Here is a 19,522-nt window from a genome sequence, read left to right on the forward strand (position 1 = left end):
CATACATAAGACATACATTACTTATTGACGACAAGACTCTCATCAAAGACCTACTTCAAACTGCGATTTTCATATATGGGTGTCACCACAGAGTTGAGCCATCTCGAATACCTCCACCTCTCTTTTTACGTTGCGAAAATTGCCTCATTTATAACTGTCATCCCATCAATAAGTGTACATTACCGACCACCTGTTCGCATTGCAAAGAACTGTACATTACTTAATCAACCTTCTGTCTTCATCATTCTACTTACTCTTACCAATGTAAGGGGCCGCGGTGGCTCAGTAGTAGAGCGTTCACCTCTGGTGATTGGAATCCCGGGTTCAAACCCTGCTCCCGCCAAGTGAACTTTGTGGTGGACAAACATCGTATGCGTGGGTTTCCTCGGGGTTTTCCCGTTTTCTCCCGCTTTCTTCATTCCACCATTTCATTCATTCCTCGTCATCACCGTCTCCTTTAGCCTAGCCGGCTTAACCGTAGGACGTAAAACTCAAAATTTCATTTCATTTTATTTCTTACCAATGTAAGAATAAGCCTAAACCTCTGCCTGAGAAACCAGAGCTTGTTGTTCCACTCTAATTCCACACATCTTTGACTTTAACCAATATCTCAATAGGAACTTCGCTTTTACCTCCTCCAACTGTAGAAAACGTCTTACAATTTATCACAATGGTACTCCAGAACGTTTTTCTACTTCAACGTGAAGCTATTCATACACATGCCACAAAAGCAGAATACGAAATTTTCCACATTCACAAGGTAGCCACCTATTCAGGACTTAACTCACATTTCCATTTTATTCAGAATCTAACAATCATGGACAGAACGGACAGAAACAGGTATAAAAGATTGCCAATCTACTATTTGCTAATATCAGATCACTTAAAACTAATAGTTTTGCTCCAAACAATAGCATCATTACAAAAAATCGATTGCATGACACTCAATGAAACCTTCCTAAAACATCAGATCACTCTTATTTTTCATATTACTATCTATTTCGTTCTGATTTTCCTCAAGATATTACTCGTGGTGGAGCCACTCTTGCTATCAAACACTCATTCATTACGTCGTCGTGCAGACACCGTATCCTGATCAATATTCCGAAAACGTGATCATAAGTTTATTTTCTGGCACTTACTTTAATTTTGGCAACTATTTATGTTCAATCCACTCAAACTTTACCATATCGTTTTCTCACTTACCTCGATCTCAATTTTAAAACTTATATTATTCTAGCCGACATAAACTATAATTCAAGAACAGCAGCACAGTAACAGTGTTTCTAAAGAATTTATGTAAACCGCTCGAAGCTTTTGCATACCTCTTCCAAATCACACTTGACCTTAGAGTAACACCACATCTGATGTCATAGTCAGTAATAATCTACTAAGTCAAATTAACGTAGAGGTACTCTGTGGGCAGCGATCACTTGCCTATCCTTCCGTCTGGCACTCATACAAGAGAACCATAAGTTTCTAGCGTGAAAAATAATTTCACAAAAGCTGACTGGAACAAATATCGTCTCTACATCTCCGAGCAGCTTCAATCTAGTAACACTACTATCGCATCCTTAGATGACATGGATAGTGTATCTACATCTTTAAGTAACATCATCATCGATGCAAGCGAATATGCAATTCTAAAATCAGGGGTGCCCACAAGGGGGGGCTATGACGCAAAATGCGTCATTGAAATATTTGGGGGGGGGGTTAAAAATGTATATAAATATGTTTGAGAGGGTGTAAAAATTAATCGAAAAATTTTTTTTCATGGAAGAACACCTATGGATAGGCAATTGAGGGGGGGTGCGTCATGGACATGAGGGGGGTGGGCACTACTGCTAAAATGGAACTTGCATGCTATCCGCCCTAGTTTATCTCCCCACGTTCTCACACTTCTTCACCGCTCTCACAACTATCTACAAGAAAACAGGAGGACGCATGACCATAATTTCCTACTGCTTCATCGCCAATTCCCACTCCATCAACTCATTATATTGTCGCACGAAAAAGGGTGGAAGAACAGATGATGGCGTTTATCACAGAAAAGCGTGATCAGGGTCTTCCTGTCACACGTGAAGTTATTCACCTTAAAGCTTTGGAGTTTGCGCGTGCAGCCAACATCCCAAATATCAATGCTACACGGAGAAAAATGCATAATCCAGTCGGCATGTAAATGCTGTTTTTACCAGGTTACGCGCGTCACCACATTAAGTAATGTTGTTTCATCAGTAGTACGATCTACACCACCGTCCAGCGAAAATTTTGTATTGTGGGACCACCATTTCAAATCTAGAATTAACGCCATACCCATTCCGACGGTGGTAGCTTACGTATATAATGTTGTTACTACCTTCCTACGAGTGTCCCCTCTTGGTTCTTTCTAAATCTGTGACTCCCTACCTTACGAGAGTAATAGTTTTTAACACGAAATCAATCATGTGAATAAAATTATCCAATCACAGCGAGTCTAGTTCGACGCCGAACTCCAGATTTGGCATGGTGTTCCCACCTGCTGTACTTTTATACATGAAATTACATTACTTAAGGAGCGCACCCGCGTAAATACGATGTATCCACACTGAAATCCTAGTCCTTTTTTTTCTCAGTGTAGTTTAGGATGGTGCAGGAAGATGATGATAAGAAACACACACACTCTCTCTCTGCGAAGGTGGACAACGTTGTCACAACGTATTCCCAATGATTTTAATGAAAAGTTACTTGAATACCAGCGTTATGTGATAAACTTGAGAAAAACTCACAATTACCCGTTGGAACAGATAGAAAATGCAGATGAATACAGCATTTCGTCTATTTCGATAAGCCGACCAAGGTAATTGTTAGTGTTAAAGAGGCAAAGTCTCTTCTGGTTAGAACAACTGGAAGTGAAAAGATGCGTATTACAGTGATGTGTGTTTTAGCTGAGGGAAGGAAACCTCAAGCATTCGTTATCTTATAAGGTATAGATATACAAGTTTACACTAATGTCTGTAAGGTCACTAACTAGCACGCACTGCTTAACAGAAATAGGTGACATTCACAAACAGGGGGATTACAATTTCTAATAATCAGTTTCATGCTGGCATTGTTGTTGTTGTTGATTTGGAGTTTAACGTTCCTTTCAGCAGCGAGGCTATATGAGATGGGACCAACTGATTAAGGTAGAACCCGAACCACATGAGCTCCCGTCGGGTATCGAACCCAGATCTTTCACGCCAAAGGCGCGTACACTAACCGCTTAGTCATGAACAAGTTCCGTGCTGGTAATGTATATGGTAATAATAATTATTATTATATAAAATTAAAAATACTCAAGCAACCACTCATTGGATCACTTCATATGGATTGACCCATTATAACGGTTCGGATATCACCTTAAACTGTAGTTCTATGTGTCATGTATTATCGGGAACAAAAGGGATTCTAAAATTCAAACCCCAACCAACCATCTTCTTACTCTGGAATCTTCATCAAGCTATAATGTACTAATTTCAAATTTATTATTAATGGGTTTAATTCTGCACAGTGAAGCTGTTTTTAATAACATTGGATAACATTCGGAATATATCATAATTACAATTGTTATAACAATTTTAATTCCATTTAGAAGTAGTTCTAGTATGATCTCATTGCATATCTTACTCAGTATTATAATATAAAAAGACCGCTTTTCCACACATTGCTGAAGAAGAACAATGTAGTGATTAAGGAAGAAGATAAATTGTAAGTGGAGACTTTGATCAAGGTTATCAATCTGATAAGTGAGAAGAACTAAAAAAAAAAAAAAAATGAAACTTTCGCTTCCGTAAATGGAAACCTTCTTCCAGGGATTATCTCTTGCATGCTTAGTGCTTTGTAGGGTAAGTGAATCGAACTGTAACTTAGATAGTAGCTACACGGACTATTATGATATGTTTTCTTCAATGTATTTACTTTAGAGAGAAGAAGAAAATTACGTCTATATAAGAAAAAGAAACTGTTCTAACAGGAAGTGCAGTTGAAAGTATATCCATTGTGCATATATTGCATCTGCATCTAACCAGTAGCATCTGTACAATACACGAGATATAACGGCACCTAATCTTGTCAAGTATGATGACTTAATGCATTTTGATGCATAACTAACAGATCTCAGCTCGAGGATCATGAGAAAACTTTTCGCAATTTCAATTTTCATTACATACCACTAATGTTGCCTTCTCTTCTCTCGTCTCAAAAACGAGACGAGAATCGAGACAAGAAGTACATCTTTAAGTTTCTGGAGTCTCATGAGCGACACTAGTTTACTCAAGCCCTTATCTCTACGTCTTAGTGTTACATGGTTCATAGTATGATATAAAAAACTAAATTGATAAAATAAATATACGAACACAATGGAGAGATTTTATCAACGTTCTAAGATGCACAAGTTATTTCACAATACATTTCAATAATAAATGTGGTTTAAATGTTGCTACATTTCACCTCTCGCGACGCAGAAGGATTTTGATAACTTCTAGATGAAATAAAGAGAAAAATACTTGCATAAATTTTGTACATTTCCTGATCCTCCAATAACTATATACAGGTTGTTTCAAAACAACACCGACAACATTTAGGAGGTAATTCCTGACACCAAGATGAATCAAAAAGTATAGACCAACTTGGGTGCACAAATGCTTCCTTTCGTAGTTATACACTACCGAAAACATCAAAAAAAGAAATTGAAAGATCCATAGATCCAAAACTATGAGATCTACCGTAGTCGGGTCAAGATTTCGCGTAGGAACTAATACTACCCTATCCAAAAATACACGTTCAGAATCCTAAGGTACTCACGCAACTCAGGTACTCAGGTTTTTTTTTTTTTTTTTTTTTTTAAATAAAGGGAGTTTGGCTACAGGAATATAATTTGAAGTACTCACCAACTACCTCTATAAAAATTGTTGCGGAAGGACCGCAGAATTCTGAAACAGATATTTGGATAGAATACATACTAGTTCCTAAGTGAACTGTTGACCCGACTACGATAGGTCCCATAGTTTTGGGCCTATGAACCTTTAAAGTTCATTTGTTTATGTTTTCGGCAGCCTATAACTCTGAAAGGAAGTATTTGTGCACCCAGGTTGGTTTATACTTTTTGTCTTGTCTTGGTGTCAGGAATCACCTCCCAACCATTGTCAGTGTTGTTTTCAAACACCCTGTATAAAACTACATGAACTGACAAAATAACATGTACTTCCGATTGACGTGAAAAGTTGAAATTTGCCATGATTGTAGCTTTTTAAGACTAACCCACAGAGAAATTGCCAAAATTGAATGTTGTTAATTTTTAGAGAATCTAAAGAGGAGGGTGTGTGTGAAGAAATTCCCTATGTTATTTATATGGGCCTTTTTTTTCTACCTATAATTTCATATTTTAGGTACTTGGAACTGGAATAAAAACTCGAAATTCGGTATGCTTCTACATTTTCGTTAGCGTTACGGGTTACCTAAGCAAATTACCAAAAGTAAAAAATTCCAACCTTAGATTGGTTTATGGGAAACTGGAAAATCTTTCCCATGTTATTTATATGGGACATTTTATGTATACTAAAATTTTTAGACACTTCTGGCAGAATTAAAATGATGAAATTTGGCATGATTGTAGTCTTTCAGGGACTAACCCACAGGAAAAAATGCCAAAAGTGAACATGTTTAGTTTTTAAGAGGTCTAAAGGTGGATGAAGAAATTCAAATATTATTAAATGGGCATTTTCTTGGGATACAAAATCTTATCTTTTAGTTAGTCGAAATAGGAAAAGAAACTTGAAATTCGGTAGAATTGTGGATTTAAGAGGTGCGAGACCGTAGGCCAAGCAAACGCGGGGGTCTGGGGGCAAAGCCTCCAGCTGGCCAAATTCAGGAAATGTTAAGAGCAATTGCACGAAATTCACTGTTGATGCAAAAACTGATACATACGAGATGCGAGGCCGTAGGTTGAGCAAACGCGAGGGTCCTTTAGCTGAGCCCCCAGCTAGCCGAAGGCAAGTAAATTTATAAAAGAAGATTAGAACAATTGTGAGACGAGGCGAGAAAGAGTTTTCAAGAATTGAGACGAGACAAGAAAATCTGAGAATAGAGACGAGACGAGACGAGACGTAACAAAATTTACGGGACGTAGCAAGAAATTAGATTTTCTCGCCTCGACCCTTGGGGGCAATATTAACTAAGATTATTTAAGAAAAGGAAATCTGTCATCTTTTACTTAAAATTTATAAGTAAGGTTTATTGTCTCATTAATATTTACGTCCTTCGTCAGCAGCAAGGTTATACAGGACGAGAATTAGAGCTTAAATTGGAATTTGAACCACTACGATACCTTCGATGCTCTTCAGCTGGGAGAAACGAATATAGACCTAAAGACTCTTTGACTGGCCATTAGTCAGTCCGAAAAAGCAAATGAAATTAGTCGTTTTATCATTTCAATATAGTATAATAAGTTACAGAAACTTCAAATATTGGAAGCTCTTATGCTTTCAGCGTGATGACTCTCTGTGGGCGGAACGTTTAGTGCAATACCTGGGTAGATCCAAGGCCGCTCTCTCAAAAGTTAAGAACTTCCCCATTTTTTAGCAAGTATTACAGTAGATAAGTATGGTGTTTATTTCTTAATATGTTGATATACTGATAAAAATGCTAATGAAGTATAATTCAAGAAATCGAATTCTTAAGCGTCAATTTAATTGCTAATCCCTCTTGCATTGTAAGCTCAATCGTGGTTAAGTGGTTAGCGTACGTATCTTTGGCGTAGGAGACCCGGGTTCGATTCCCGGCAGGAGCTCACGTGGTTTGGATCCCACGTTAAACTATAGGGCATGTCTCATATAGCCTCGCTGCTGAACGGGACGCTAAACTCAAAAATCAATTGTATGTTAACATAAGAGTGGAATCGAACCAAGTTCACCAGATTACGTCAAATTGTGTTTGGGAAGCAGAACCACATGCAACGATCTTGAGTCAACTTATAACAGTAAATCTTGTCACTGAATACCCTTCACTTCTTCAGACCCATATTTAGGTCATCTATGAAGAAAGAATGAAGTTAAGTGATTGTAAATCCAGTTAATTTTATATTTTATGCGTTGGTGCATTTGTTGTGTACTACATGTAAAGTAACACAAAACAATACTTATTCGCAAATATGGATATATCTTCCTTTGCGGAATAACCTACCACACAAAACAATCTTATTTACATACTTAACGTTGCACGTTGCATTATAACACATGTCCACTCACGTGCGTGCATGATATAACATCGGGACGACATGCTTGCATTCCGAACATAATTGTACAGACCTTGACATTGAAGCGTAAATTGAGCAAAACAAGCTTTACTTTGCTAGTGTCGATTATTCTCTTTCACTGCAAAACAAACTTTTGCAAAGTATAATAAATATAAATCTCCTTGACGAAGGCAAAACTCTATTTCAATCATTGACCCACACAATGATGATTATATAGGGGTTCTCCTTGTTCTCCACTGACATTTATGGGTAGTTCTAATAGTTATCACACAGTATACAGTATACAGTATTTTACAGTATTATTTTCAAAAATAATAATAACAGTATAAAAATACATTTAAAATTAAAAATAAAACTCCAATAATTTCTCTTAGTTTTACGTTCCACGATTATGTCGTGTAGGGTAAAAGAGACGATGATGATGAGAAATGAATGAAATAGTAGTACGAAGAAAGTACAAGGAGACGGCAGACCCCAAAAAACCCATGTACACGGTTTACTCGCCAAAAAGCCATTTCGTACGGTGTTTACTCGCCACAAAACCCATTTCGTACGAGCTGGGATCGAAGCAGAGACCCCGCACACTAGAAAGGGGCCGCGGTGCATGAGTGATAGAGCGTCCACCTCAGGTACATGCGATCCTTGGTTCAATCCCAACTCATGCCAAGTGAGCTTTGTGATGGACAAACACCGTGTGTGTGTGTGGTTTCTCGGGGTTCTTCAGGTTCACCCCACTTTATTCATTCCATCATTTCATTCATTTCTCATCATCACCGTCTCCTTTAGCCTCCCAGACATAACCGTGGGACGTAAAACTTAAAGATTTCATTTCATTTTTCCCCACGCACCAGAGGTAAACGCTTTACCACTGAGCCACAGCGACTCCTAAAACGTAAAGTATAAATACCGGGACTCAATGCAGATTTAGAGTTTTGTCCGGTAATTGGAATTTTTGCTTTTTATGAGTTGTGTTCAAATATACTGGATATGTTATAATATTTCACAAATTCTACAATAGCCTATTATTAGCGTTTAGCCGAGAGAAAATTGACCATTAATTATATATACCAATGAATAGATTTCATCAAGATGAATAAAATTAGATATGGGCGAGTAAATCCTCGTTCCTAGTTCTTGAGAAAATGGACAAAAAGCTAGATGAAAAACTTAAAACTCATCCTGTACGATAGTTGGTTTTGAGTTTAACGTCCCTTTGAGCAGCGAGGCTATACGAGACGTGGACCTACTGATTAACATGGAATCCGACCCACATGACCTCTCGCTGGGAATCGAACCTGGGTATTCGACGCCAAATGCACGTACGCTAACCGCTTAGCCACGGAGGAGTTCTGTCTGTGCGTTGGTCACACCATCTCCTGAAACTAATGCTGAACTATACAGTAATCAAGCTTTTCATTATGGCTCTGTTTAACAACTTGGCAGTATACAGTACAGGTATTGCGAGCTGTACCAGGATTTTAACGAGATTGTCCCATTATTTTTTCAGTTAAGTGGGTCGTTATTTTGATAAATTTGTAAATGGGATGCAAAATGTGCTCTAAAAAAAGAAAGAAAGAAAGAAAGGAGCATCCGATGGTTTCGTAGTAAACTCTATGTTTTGGCATTCGATAATCTTCCGTGAGTCGATAATAGAAAGTTACGCGCGGAAGGATGGAAAACATACCGTAAAAGTGACTATATCTATGTAAGTTGTCAAATTATGCCAGTTTACCGATTATCACTTTTGTTTTATTTTCTAAATCTAGCCACCCTACTAAATTGAAATTCTACAATGCATAGTATGAGCGTAGCTAAAAGAAAAATAATAAGAAGGTCGGGATTCGAACCTAGGAGTATACATATAGGAGTCCATTACACTAACCATTCATCTAAGACACAAAGAGGTAGAAGCGCTGCTTTTTAAAATTATAGGTTTGCATCCAAGTGACACTCTTATGCGCATTTCCATTTCTTTTAAAATCTTTTCAAATAGCCTAACATGTTTACGACGATTTTTCATTTTCCACTAGAGGTGCGCGAAAGGTGATGTATGTCTGGGTATTTGGCACTAGTTTATCAGACTGTTCTATCAAATATAACTCAATTAACACACTAGATGTACCCTGTAACTAAGCTACAAGAGATCTACGCAAGGTTACTAGAAGAGGTCTGCGTTCAATGTTAACGGCGAACTCACCGAGTTAACTTTTGGAATATTACACTGTATTAGTTTCTCAAAGTAGCTAAAGGAAAAGTATATGAATGACTGCGTAGAGTTCTCCGTGGCTGGTTAGATAAAGACATGGTTTGATAGCTAAGAGGTTAGTGGTAGAGCTGTGCTTTGTAATCACCTGATGCTCTAAAAAGAGTTCCCCACCTCGATTTGGCAACTGCCTGATATGATCCTCACAGTTCGGAACCTTTTCTTCTTCTGTTTCACAAAATCACAATTTTCTTCATAATGCGGCTGCTGTCCGATCATTTTTTCTCAAATTTTAAACTTGTATATGTAAATCACTCCTCTATGTCTCCTTATTTGAATCTCTTTCTCTCAATGTCGTTCAGTATGAACGCATATGGCTTGGGATCAAACCTTCGACTCTTGAAACCAATTGTAAGCGCTCTACCAATGTCCTATCATAACTCTATAGGCTTGTTTCTGAAAGCAGAGTCATTTTAGATTTTGTTCAGGAGGGTTTCTCCGCCAACATAAAAGTTAACTTTTTATATCAGAGTTTTACTATACATTTGATCAAACAATATATATTTATCACACTTAAGGGAGGGGGAATTTTGACCTTCTGTCTTGTCTAAATCACACCTCTGGATTATTTGCTCCCAATTACTGGGAAACAAAATGAAATTAACCATTGAATAACACTCATTTTTGCTAGCAGTTTTTAGAGCTATGTGTCCGTTTTATAGACTTTGAGAAGCACAAAACTTACTGCCATGATTGACAATTTCCATATATTTCACAAGGAGCATCTTCCTAGCTTGATGTGATATACAGTCTTTGAAGAAGGGAGAGAATGCAAATAAAAGCGTTTATGAAGCTGTGGGAACATTTTGAGACAATCTTTTTAATTCAGGCTCTACAAAGGTATTTCAGAACAAACGCATGAAATAGACGGTTTTAGAGCTATAAAGCTTGTAAATATGATTCCTGTTTTTTCCGTCTGAATAAAAAAGTATATTACGTCTCACAGACTGCTTTAGACAAGGAGAGGAGAAGGACGAATTGGATTGAACATTAGGAGCAAATAGTCGATCAAGACGTGTGTTTCTGAATGCATATGCACACGGCGCAAGAGTTTGTTAGTAATTTGTGCTTAAAATTTTTGTAACATTTTCAATGCCATGAACTGTACAATATTTTTTCTTGGATTTCCTTTTTCTGTAATATTTTTTAGAACGTACAGTGTAATACATATTTATAAAATACTAATCTGTACTAAGGAAGTCAAAAAATATTAATAAGAGCGATATCTGATGTAAAAAGTGTGTTTTTAGTGGTATGGGCTGGACAAAAAGTGAGTAATTATAGAACTCCAACCTATCTAGCTTTTTAGTTATGTCTTGCTCTTCTGTCATAGTAGGTCGGATAGTCAGAAGTTTACTGTATACACATTTACGGGACGAGATTAGAAATTTTAAATACGAGACACGAAGAAACTTGCCGAAAATCTATACAATATCTCTTCAAAAAATTACGATACGAGACAAACAAACTTGCCTCGTTTCGTCTCGTGGGAAACACTATTAATATGAAGAAATGATGGCAATGAATATTATAATGACTTTTTTTTTTTTTTTTTTTTTTTTTTTTTTGCTTAATGTGTTTATCAGTTTTCAAAACTATATGAGACCTATAGTTTAAAGAATGTTAAGTACTCCGTCATTTTAGATTCTTGAGTTAGGTCCATATAATTATATGAGAAAGAATGCATTTTTCATTTTCAAAATGAGCTGTAATTTTAACGGTTTTACTCATTTCTTCTTTGAGGGCAATGGGACCAAGCGATAGTGCGCTCACTACTAGTGCGAGAGATCTCTGATTCAATCCGTACGTATGTGAGTTCATGGTGGACTTCGTGTGCGTTGGTTTTCTTGGGAGCTTTTTTATGTTCCCTCCCACATTCCCCTTCCAATAATTCTTTCATAACCATTCACTTCCATTAATCGTCTGTCTACTTTAGTCTAAAGGGCATAATCGTAGGATGTTAAATTAAAAGAAAAATGTTCTTTTAATTTGATTTCTTCTTCAAGTCTACTATTTAAAGTCTTTTTATTTTTGTGAAAATTAAATACTCTGGTATATAATTTTAATATTTATAACTCCAAATTTTGATTTAACTAATATTAAATGTATATATAGAGCTTGTAGACTTTCAAACTAAAAATCTGAGATACTCAATGAAAATTTAAACCAAAAATCGGAACACCGACTGTATGGAAATTTTCCTTATAGTTATTTCCTAATTTTTTTGTTTGAAATATTTAAATTAATGAAATAATAATTTCACTCTCACCAAAAGGAGTAACAGAGAGCAGATTATTCCTATTAGCTAAGAGAACTCCCTCATGGCTAAGTGGTTAGCGTACGCGCCTTTGGTGTGGTTTGATTCCCGGCGGAAGCTCATGTTGCTCAAATTCCACATTGAGCTGTAGGCTCACGTCTCATTAACCTCGCTGTTGAAAGGGACGCTAAACTAAAAATTAAAGCAAGCTATTATCTAAGTAGTAATAACTAATAAATAAGTTTTTTCTTTATATATTCCACGAATGATACGTATTAACATATGTTTTGAAGCGAAACCGGGACATTTGGAGTTTTCAATAATTCGGGTTTGGGGGAAAGGGACAGCTTATGTAAATCCGGGATTGTCATAGGTAAATCAAAACGTCTGGAAGCCCCATATATGCATAATATAAACTCAATTTTACAAATTAAGGGCCTACTTACTAGATTAGGCCTAATTGTAAGGTATGAATGTATATTGGTGTCGACAGAGGGGAAGGCAATCCAGCGAATTTTGTTTCTGTTTTATATTTTGGATTTGTGAAGGAAGGGGATTAACTTTAGTAGCCTATGGTAAGCAATCAGGATTTTTTTTTCGTTGTCTCCTATATTAAATCTGTCACTACCTATGTGTGTATACATACTGTCTGATGAAGCCAAGTGGATCTTTGTCGAAACTGTTACACATTAACATTTTTTTTTTTTTTACAATAAATGTATTGTTTCGCTCAGTAAGTAGTTTAAATCAAAGGGCTGTTTAAATAGATTTCACGATGAAGTCAGTAAAATCAAAACATCAAATTAGAAAGAGAGAGTGAAAAATAACTAATTTCTAGGGATGGCCACAAAGTTCCGGTTCCGGCGGAACCGGTTCTGCGAAGAACCGGTTCTCGGAGATCCAGTTTATAGAACCGGTTCTGGAACCGGTCCCGGACCTGGATTCGAAAACCCGGTTCCAGAACCGGATTTTAGGAACCGGTTCCAGACCTGGATCCGAAAACCCGGTTCCAAAACCAGATCTCAAGAACCGATTCCAGATCTGGATCTTGAAACCCGGTTCCAGAACCGGATCTTAGGAACCGGTTCCAGGCCTGGATCCGAAAGCCCCCAAAGACCCGTAAAGGAGGCATCAAGTTCACCTTCAAAAATAATGCAAAGAGGACCATGCGCTTGTGCCTTCCCCGCCCAGACCCGCTTGTGCCCCCAGGAAATAAATTTTGGTCCACCAGTGGGTGTTTAGCCGAATGAGTTGGCCAGTTTGCCTGTTTAACCAATGAGTTTGCCAGTTACCCAGTTTATTTAGCCAAATGAGACAAGCTGCCGCCGCCTGGGCGCCTGCCTGTCGATTCCACCATTCCATCTAGCATACGGTTCACAGCTTGCCAGCAGCTCGGTATAGCGTAGGGATGGTCACAAAGTTTCAGTTCCAGTGGAACCGGTTCTGTTTTCAGAACCGGTTCCAGACCTGGATCCGATGAACCGGTTCTAGATCTGGATCCGAAGAACCGGTTTAAGACCTGGATCCGAAAAACCGGTTCCGGAACCGGATCTTCTAGAACTGGATCCGTTCAGATCCGAAAACCGGTTCCAACAGAAACCGGTTCTGGCCATCCCTACTAATTTCCCATTTAAAATCAATGGACTGAAAAACTGAAAGCAAGGATATTAAACAACATATTTCACGTGGGGTTCGAACCACTGTACTTCTTCCGGGTACAGAATTCAGGTCTTCTGTGCGAATGACGGAGAATGGCTGACAAGAAGAGTTATTGGCATACGGAAACCAAACGATACAGTTGATGAGGAAATGATAAAAATGAGTCCGACACTTTGTAACAGGAAAACGGATAAAAGTGAAGCTTAATTATTTTCACCTTCTTCATAACTGTAGTTCGTAGTTTTCCTGCTTTTTTAAATAAATCACAATCTAATTACATTATTCAGTCTATTAATCTACTTGATCTATAGTTATAATTAAAGCTTTAAAAAATGGAAATTACTGAGCAAAAGCGTTGTAATGCATTATGTCAATATGCGTAGATGTGTTATATTATCTCTGTTTATTCTCTTTTTCATGTTTCTTTTTTTTTCGCTTTCAGTGTGCTCGTCGGCGTAAGTGACCTCTGGCGGCCATGATACTTGAAGCGAATCCGGCGTCCCGTTGCGGTCCTCAAAGACCAACCACCATGAAGGTAAGTGTGGTATCCAAGATATCTTCTTTCCATTATTATTACTAGTAGTAGTAGTATGAAAATTGTCAGTGTATCATAGAAATAAACACCTCTTGTATTAACAAGATTTGTATAAATTTAAATTTAAACAATATATGTACAAGACCTTAAAAAACACTGCGATCTAACAGTTTACCTATCATAAATCTTAATTTTACAAGCCCGAAGAACAATAAAACCATACAAATTTCAGTAGTCCATTGTCATCACTTATAAACAATGGAAAATATTTATATTTCTTTCCACGAAGACTAATGCCGTTATAGCTACGTGTATGAATTAAAAGGGAACAAGATGGGCCATAACATTTTTCATTATACAAGTTGCGTCCAAAACAGAAGTTTCTATCAATACTATTGCAATTACGTACCTGCATTTACATGAATAAGGATGCGCACGAGACGAGTCGAGACAGGATTTTCCTGACAAAATTCGAGTCGAGACGCGGGTCTTCCAATAGAAAAAAAAATATTTTTCGAGTCGAGACATCACTTTTACAGCACATTTTCGAGTCGAGACAGCCATAAATCTTGTCTCGTGCGCATCCCTATACATGAAGTACTGTACCATTAAAGCAGGGATGCAAACAACCACTCGCCTGGTTCGAGTGGTACATCGGTGCGGGCGAGCTTTTAATATCATTATTATTTATTTCAAAGGTATGTAAATGATTTCTATTGTGGGATGTGATCTAGTAGCTTTTTTCTTGGGCGAGTAGAATTTTGTTCCTTTTTGCATCCCTGCATTAAAGTTAAAAAAGAAATGCCACCCCAATATACGAGGGTTGCCTAAAAGTTAATTTCCCAGGCTGAGAAAGACTAAGAAAGAAAACACTGTGACCTTGAAACATTTATTGCAACAGATATAGCACTTCTGAATCACCACCGGAGTTCAAAAGTCGTCTGCAACTGCAATTGTTCATCACTATCAAAATGCTTACTAGAGAGGAATTTCTTGACGTTAAGGAGACACCAAAATTCGGGTGGAGAAAGATCCGGGTTATACACTGATCAGCCACAGCATTATGACCACCTACCTAATAGTTGGGATGTCCACCTTTGGTACAAATAACAGTGGCGACGCCTCTTGGCATGGAGAGCTCCTCCGTGGCTAAGCGGTTAGCGTACGCGCCTTTGGCGTGGGAGACCCGGGTCCGATTCCCACCAGGAGCTCATGTGGTTCGGATTCCACGTTAATCAGTAGGTTCACGTCTCATATAGCCTCGCTGCTGAAAGGGACGCTAAACTAAAATCAACTCAACGCGTCTTGGCATGGAAGCAATGAGGTCTTAGTAGGTCGCTGGAGGGAATTGGCACCACATCTGCACACACAGGTCACCTAATTTCCGTAAATTCCGGGAGGGGACGATGCGATCTGACGGCACATTTAATCACATCCCAGAGGTGTTCGATTGGCTTCAGATCCGAGGAGTTGGGGGCCAGTACATCCACTGCAACTCGCCAGTGTGTTTCTCGAACCACTTCATCACACTCGTGGCCTTGTGATATGGTGCATTATCTTGTTGAAAATGCCACTGCCGTTGCGAAACATGGTCGTCATGAAGGGGTGTACGTGATACGATACGCCTCGGACGTCACGATGCTTTGTGCGAGAGATCCACTGAACCCATGCATGCCCACGTAAATGTTCCCCAGAGCATAATTGAGCCGCCGCCGGCAGTTTGTCTCCGTCCCGCAGTACAGGTGTCAAAGAGCTGTTCCCCTGGAAGACGACGGATTCGCACTTTTCCATCGACGCGATGAAGAAGATATCGTGATTAGTCAGATCATATAACGCTCTGTCACTGCGCCAAGGTCCAGTGGCGATGGTCACGTGCCAATTTCAGTCGTAGTTTCCGATGTCGTCGTGTTAACATTGGCACATGGATGGGTCGTCGGCTGCAAAGGCCCATCGTTAGGAGTCTTCGGTGCTCTGTGTGTTAGGACACACTTGTACTTTGCCCAGCATTAAAGTCTGATGTTAATTCCGCCACAGTTCGCCACCTGTTTTGTCTTACCAGTCTGCCCAGCCTACGACGTCCGACATCTGTAATGAGGAGGAAGCGCACAACCCCTCGACGTTTGGACGTCGTTTCACCTTGGTTTTGTCATTTGTTGAAAACATTCACCACAGCACTTCTCGAACACCCGACAAATCGTACAGTTTCCGAAATGCTCGTCCTATTACAATCTGCCCTCGGTTAAACTCATATAGATCACGTGCCTTCCCCATTCTACACACGGCCATCACGCTTACTGATACTACATGTATCTGATTAGCAGGTATTCCTCGTTAGGTGACGCTGTTAGCGCCTGGACGGGTTTATGTCGATAGTAGGTAGGTGTTCATAATGTTCTGGCAGATCTCTGCATGTCGAACTGCAACCAATCTTCTTCACTCGTCGCATTGGGACGTGTTTGACCACCCACCGTATAGCTTGGATCTTACTCTGAACATTGTTCATGTCTTCTTACACCTCAAGAAGTTATTGTCCTCCAAACACTGCAGACGGCTGTTATACGTTGGTTCTACTCCCAAACAGCTGAATGTCATAACATCGGAATACAAAAGTGATATCATGATAAAAAAAAGTGTCTGAATTGCTTTGGTGAATATGTTGGAAAGTGGTGTCACCTGTGCTGTCACTGCAGCAATATTTGCTTCAAGGTCACTGTGTCTTCTTTGTGTTTACTGCCCTAGCGAAAATTACTTTCTGGATGCGCCTCGTATATCGGAGTGTCTATCAAGATTCCTTTAAAAAAAAAAAACTTTAACAGCACAGTAGTTCATGTAAACGACAGATATGTTAATGCAATTGTATTGATGGAAACTTCAAGGACATATTAAAGTTATTTATTATGAGAGCTAGAAGTTTAGGTGTTGTACTTTATTGATTTATTTTATTTTATTGGATTTGAACACAACAGGTTAGAACCCATTTACAGTGCTCATACATTGGTTACACTATTTTTACAGGTATTATATGTTATTATAAATTCCTTTTACTATATTTTTCTTATAAGTTTCTATTTTACAACATAAATCAATATCTTTAACTTTTTTACTTATACTATTGTGGGTTGCACTCATTCTCCATGTTGACAACTTCTGAAGTATATTAATCCTTGGTTTTCCGGAATAAAATATATCAAAGATATCTGGTCCTGTGTTTCCAGGTGAAACATGAATTTGAAAAGATGAAATAAGTTCGTTACAGTCAACTTTGCCATTAAATATTTTATAAAGGAATACCATATCAAATAGAGTTCTTCTGTGTTGTAAACTCATTATGCCAAAATTAGTATTTAGAGAGTCACTGCTATCTGTCTGTTGGTATACGTGTGTTGTTTTGCATGTTAATGCCTTAAAAATTTTGATTGGAAGTTTTCTAGTTTGGCAATACTATTTTCGAAGAGCGGATTCCAAATAGTACATGCATATTCCAATTTGGAACGAATATAGACTTCATAAAGGCTTTGAAGTGTTTTAGTTTTTTTTTTTTTTTTTTTTTTTAATTCTCGCCCAGTTCTAAGTATTAATCTAAGATTTCTATGCCCTTCATTAATGATGTTGTCCATATGACAATCGAATGTTAATTTGGAATCATATAAGTTACCAAAGTCCCTAACTGTTTCCAGAGTTGGTAGTATTTTGTTGTCAATTGAATATGAAAAATGTGTTGGTACCTTTCGTCTTGTAAATGTCATTACTTTACATTTGTTAACATTTATTTCAAATAAATTTTCCTCGCACCACTTAACTACAGAGATAAGATCGCGTTGGAGCTTCTCACAGTCATGAACACAATTTATTGAATAATAAATTTTTAGATCAAATAATAGTTTACATGAATTTTGTATGCAACGACGAAGGTCATTAATAAATAGTAAGAAAAGCAAGGGCCCCAGGTTGGAACCCTGAGGGACCCCAGACAGTACTGAATAATCATTTGATCGACATCCTTTATATACAACAAATTGTTTACAATTTTGTCTTGGAGTTAAAGGGGCCAAATTAGCATGTTTTACAAAAATAAAAAATAAATTGACCTTATGTGCTTTTTTTCAAAATGGGCCAAATTAGCTTGTTTTACAAAAATAAATAAATAAATCTTAAATGGTTTTTGGGTGTAATTCAAGCACTTTTTTTTTTTTTTTGACTTTTCAATACTTTTTCTGACTCTTTCCCACATTTTATTTCTATTCTATATATAACCAAACACGCTAGTTCCTACAATGTTATGCAAATTGTAAAACATTTAAAGAGTTATAGGTTGCATAAACATATAGGCTAAATATGTATATATTCATACAAGGACGCTCGCAGGATTTTTCCAAGGAGCAAAACGATCAAAACACACCTGCATTCGCGAATACATGTGCGCGCCTACACATAATACATAATATAAAACAACAGTTATTTACACATATTTTCTTGTTAATTATAGTATTTAGTTAAAATAGTATAGTATATGAGTAAGTAAATTAGTATGTCTTGATATGGTCTTCCAAAACTGAAAACTCTTCGAACACTCTTGCTTCTTTGCTGCGGGTGGCCATGTATTCTTAATAGACGAACTGAAGACGAGATGAATAAATGCTAATAATTAAACAAGAAACACCGAACACATTATTTTGCTTCAGTGCTGTCTCATTAGGCGAAAGCCATTGAATATGAAGTGAAGAAGGGTGACAACATCAAACTGACAATCAGGGTATCACTAATTGGTATTGTTGAGTGAGTGCCGGAGATTCAGCCTCACTGACAAATAAATAAATAAATAAATAAAAAATATTTTTTTTAAAAAAAATATTTATTTTAACAATTTTCTGGATTTGTGACTTTAAAAGAGTGTTCTTAGACTTGTCTTAGGTAGACATTTTAATACAGGAGTGAATGTTGTGCCATGTGGGCTTTGTGACGATCAAACACAGTGTGCGTGGGTTTTTTCGGAGTTCTCTCGTTTTCTCATACTTTCTTCATTCTACCATTTCATTTATTTACATCACCACCGTCTCTTGTAGCCTACAATGCACAATCTTGGGACTTAAAACTGAAAGATTTCATGAGTGAGTGACTAAACTTTGAGCTCTTATATATATGATTTAGTTAGTTGTGTCAGTTCTCTTATGAATATTTACATTTGAAATTTGTAATTTTTTCCAAAATGTAATCTTTTGGTGTACCTTTTGTATCCAAAATTTTGCACCTGAAATTCCTAGCTTTATTTACTATACGATAGTCATTACAAAGGTCATGGCTATTATTATTATTATTATTATTATTATTATTATTATTATTATTATTATTATTATTATTATTATTATTATTATTATTATTATTATTATTATTATTATTATTGTTGCGAAAATTAAAACTAGTGAAATATGCAAATGGAAGGTTAATACGTATGTAAACGTTGCATGTAGGGAGTTGATGAATATTCAGATCCCCACAGGATATAGCATGAGAAAAATTAGTACAACAAATTGCTTATTT

The 19,522-nt window shown here is 37.4% G+C and overlaps 1 protein-coding gene across 1 annotated transcript in view; it reads left to right on the forward strand.

Moving 5' to 3' along the window:
• Window positions 1-19,522, forward strand: part of LOC145662915 (uncharacterized) — a 190,145-nt gene that overhangs the window by 85,589 nt on the left and 85,034 nt on the right. Inside the window, exon 2 of the mRNA XM_081728920.1 lies at window positions 13,892-13,984. Coding sequence (XP_081585046.1) covers window positions 13,925-13,984 — 60 coding nt within the window. The 5' untranslated portion in view covers window positions 13,892-13,924. The remainder of the gene's footprint in view (window positions 1-13,891; window positions 13,985-19,522) is intronic.

The sequence above is a fragment of the Thermobia domestica genome, chromosome 10 (genome assembly GCF_964235325.1).
Source record: "Thermobia domestica chromosome 10, izTheDome1.hap1.1, whole genome shotgun sequence".
Taxonomy (NCBI): Eukaryota; Metazoa; Arthropoda; class Insecta; order Zygentoma; family Lepismatidae; genus Thermobia; species Thermobia domestica.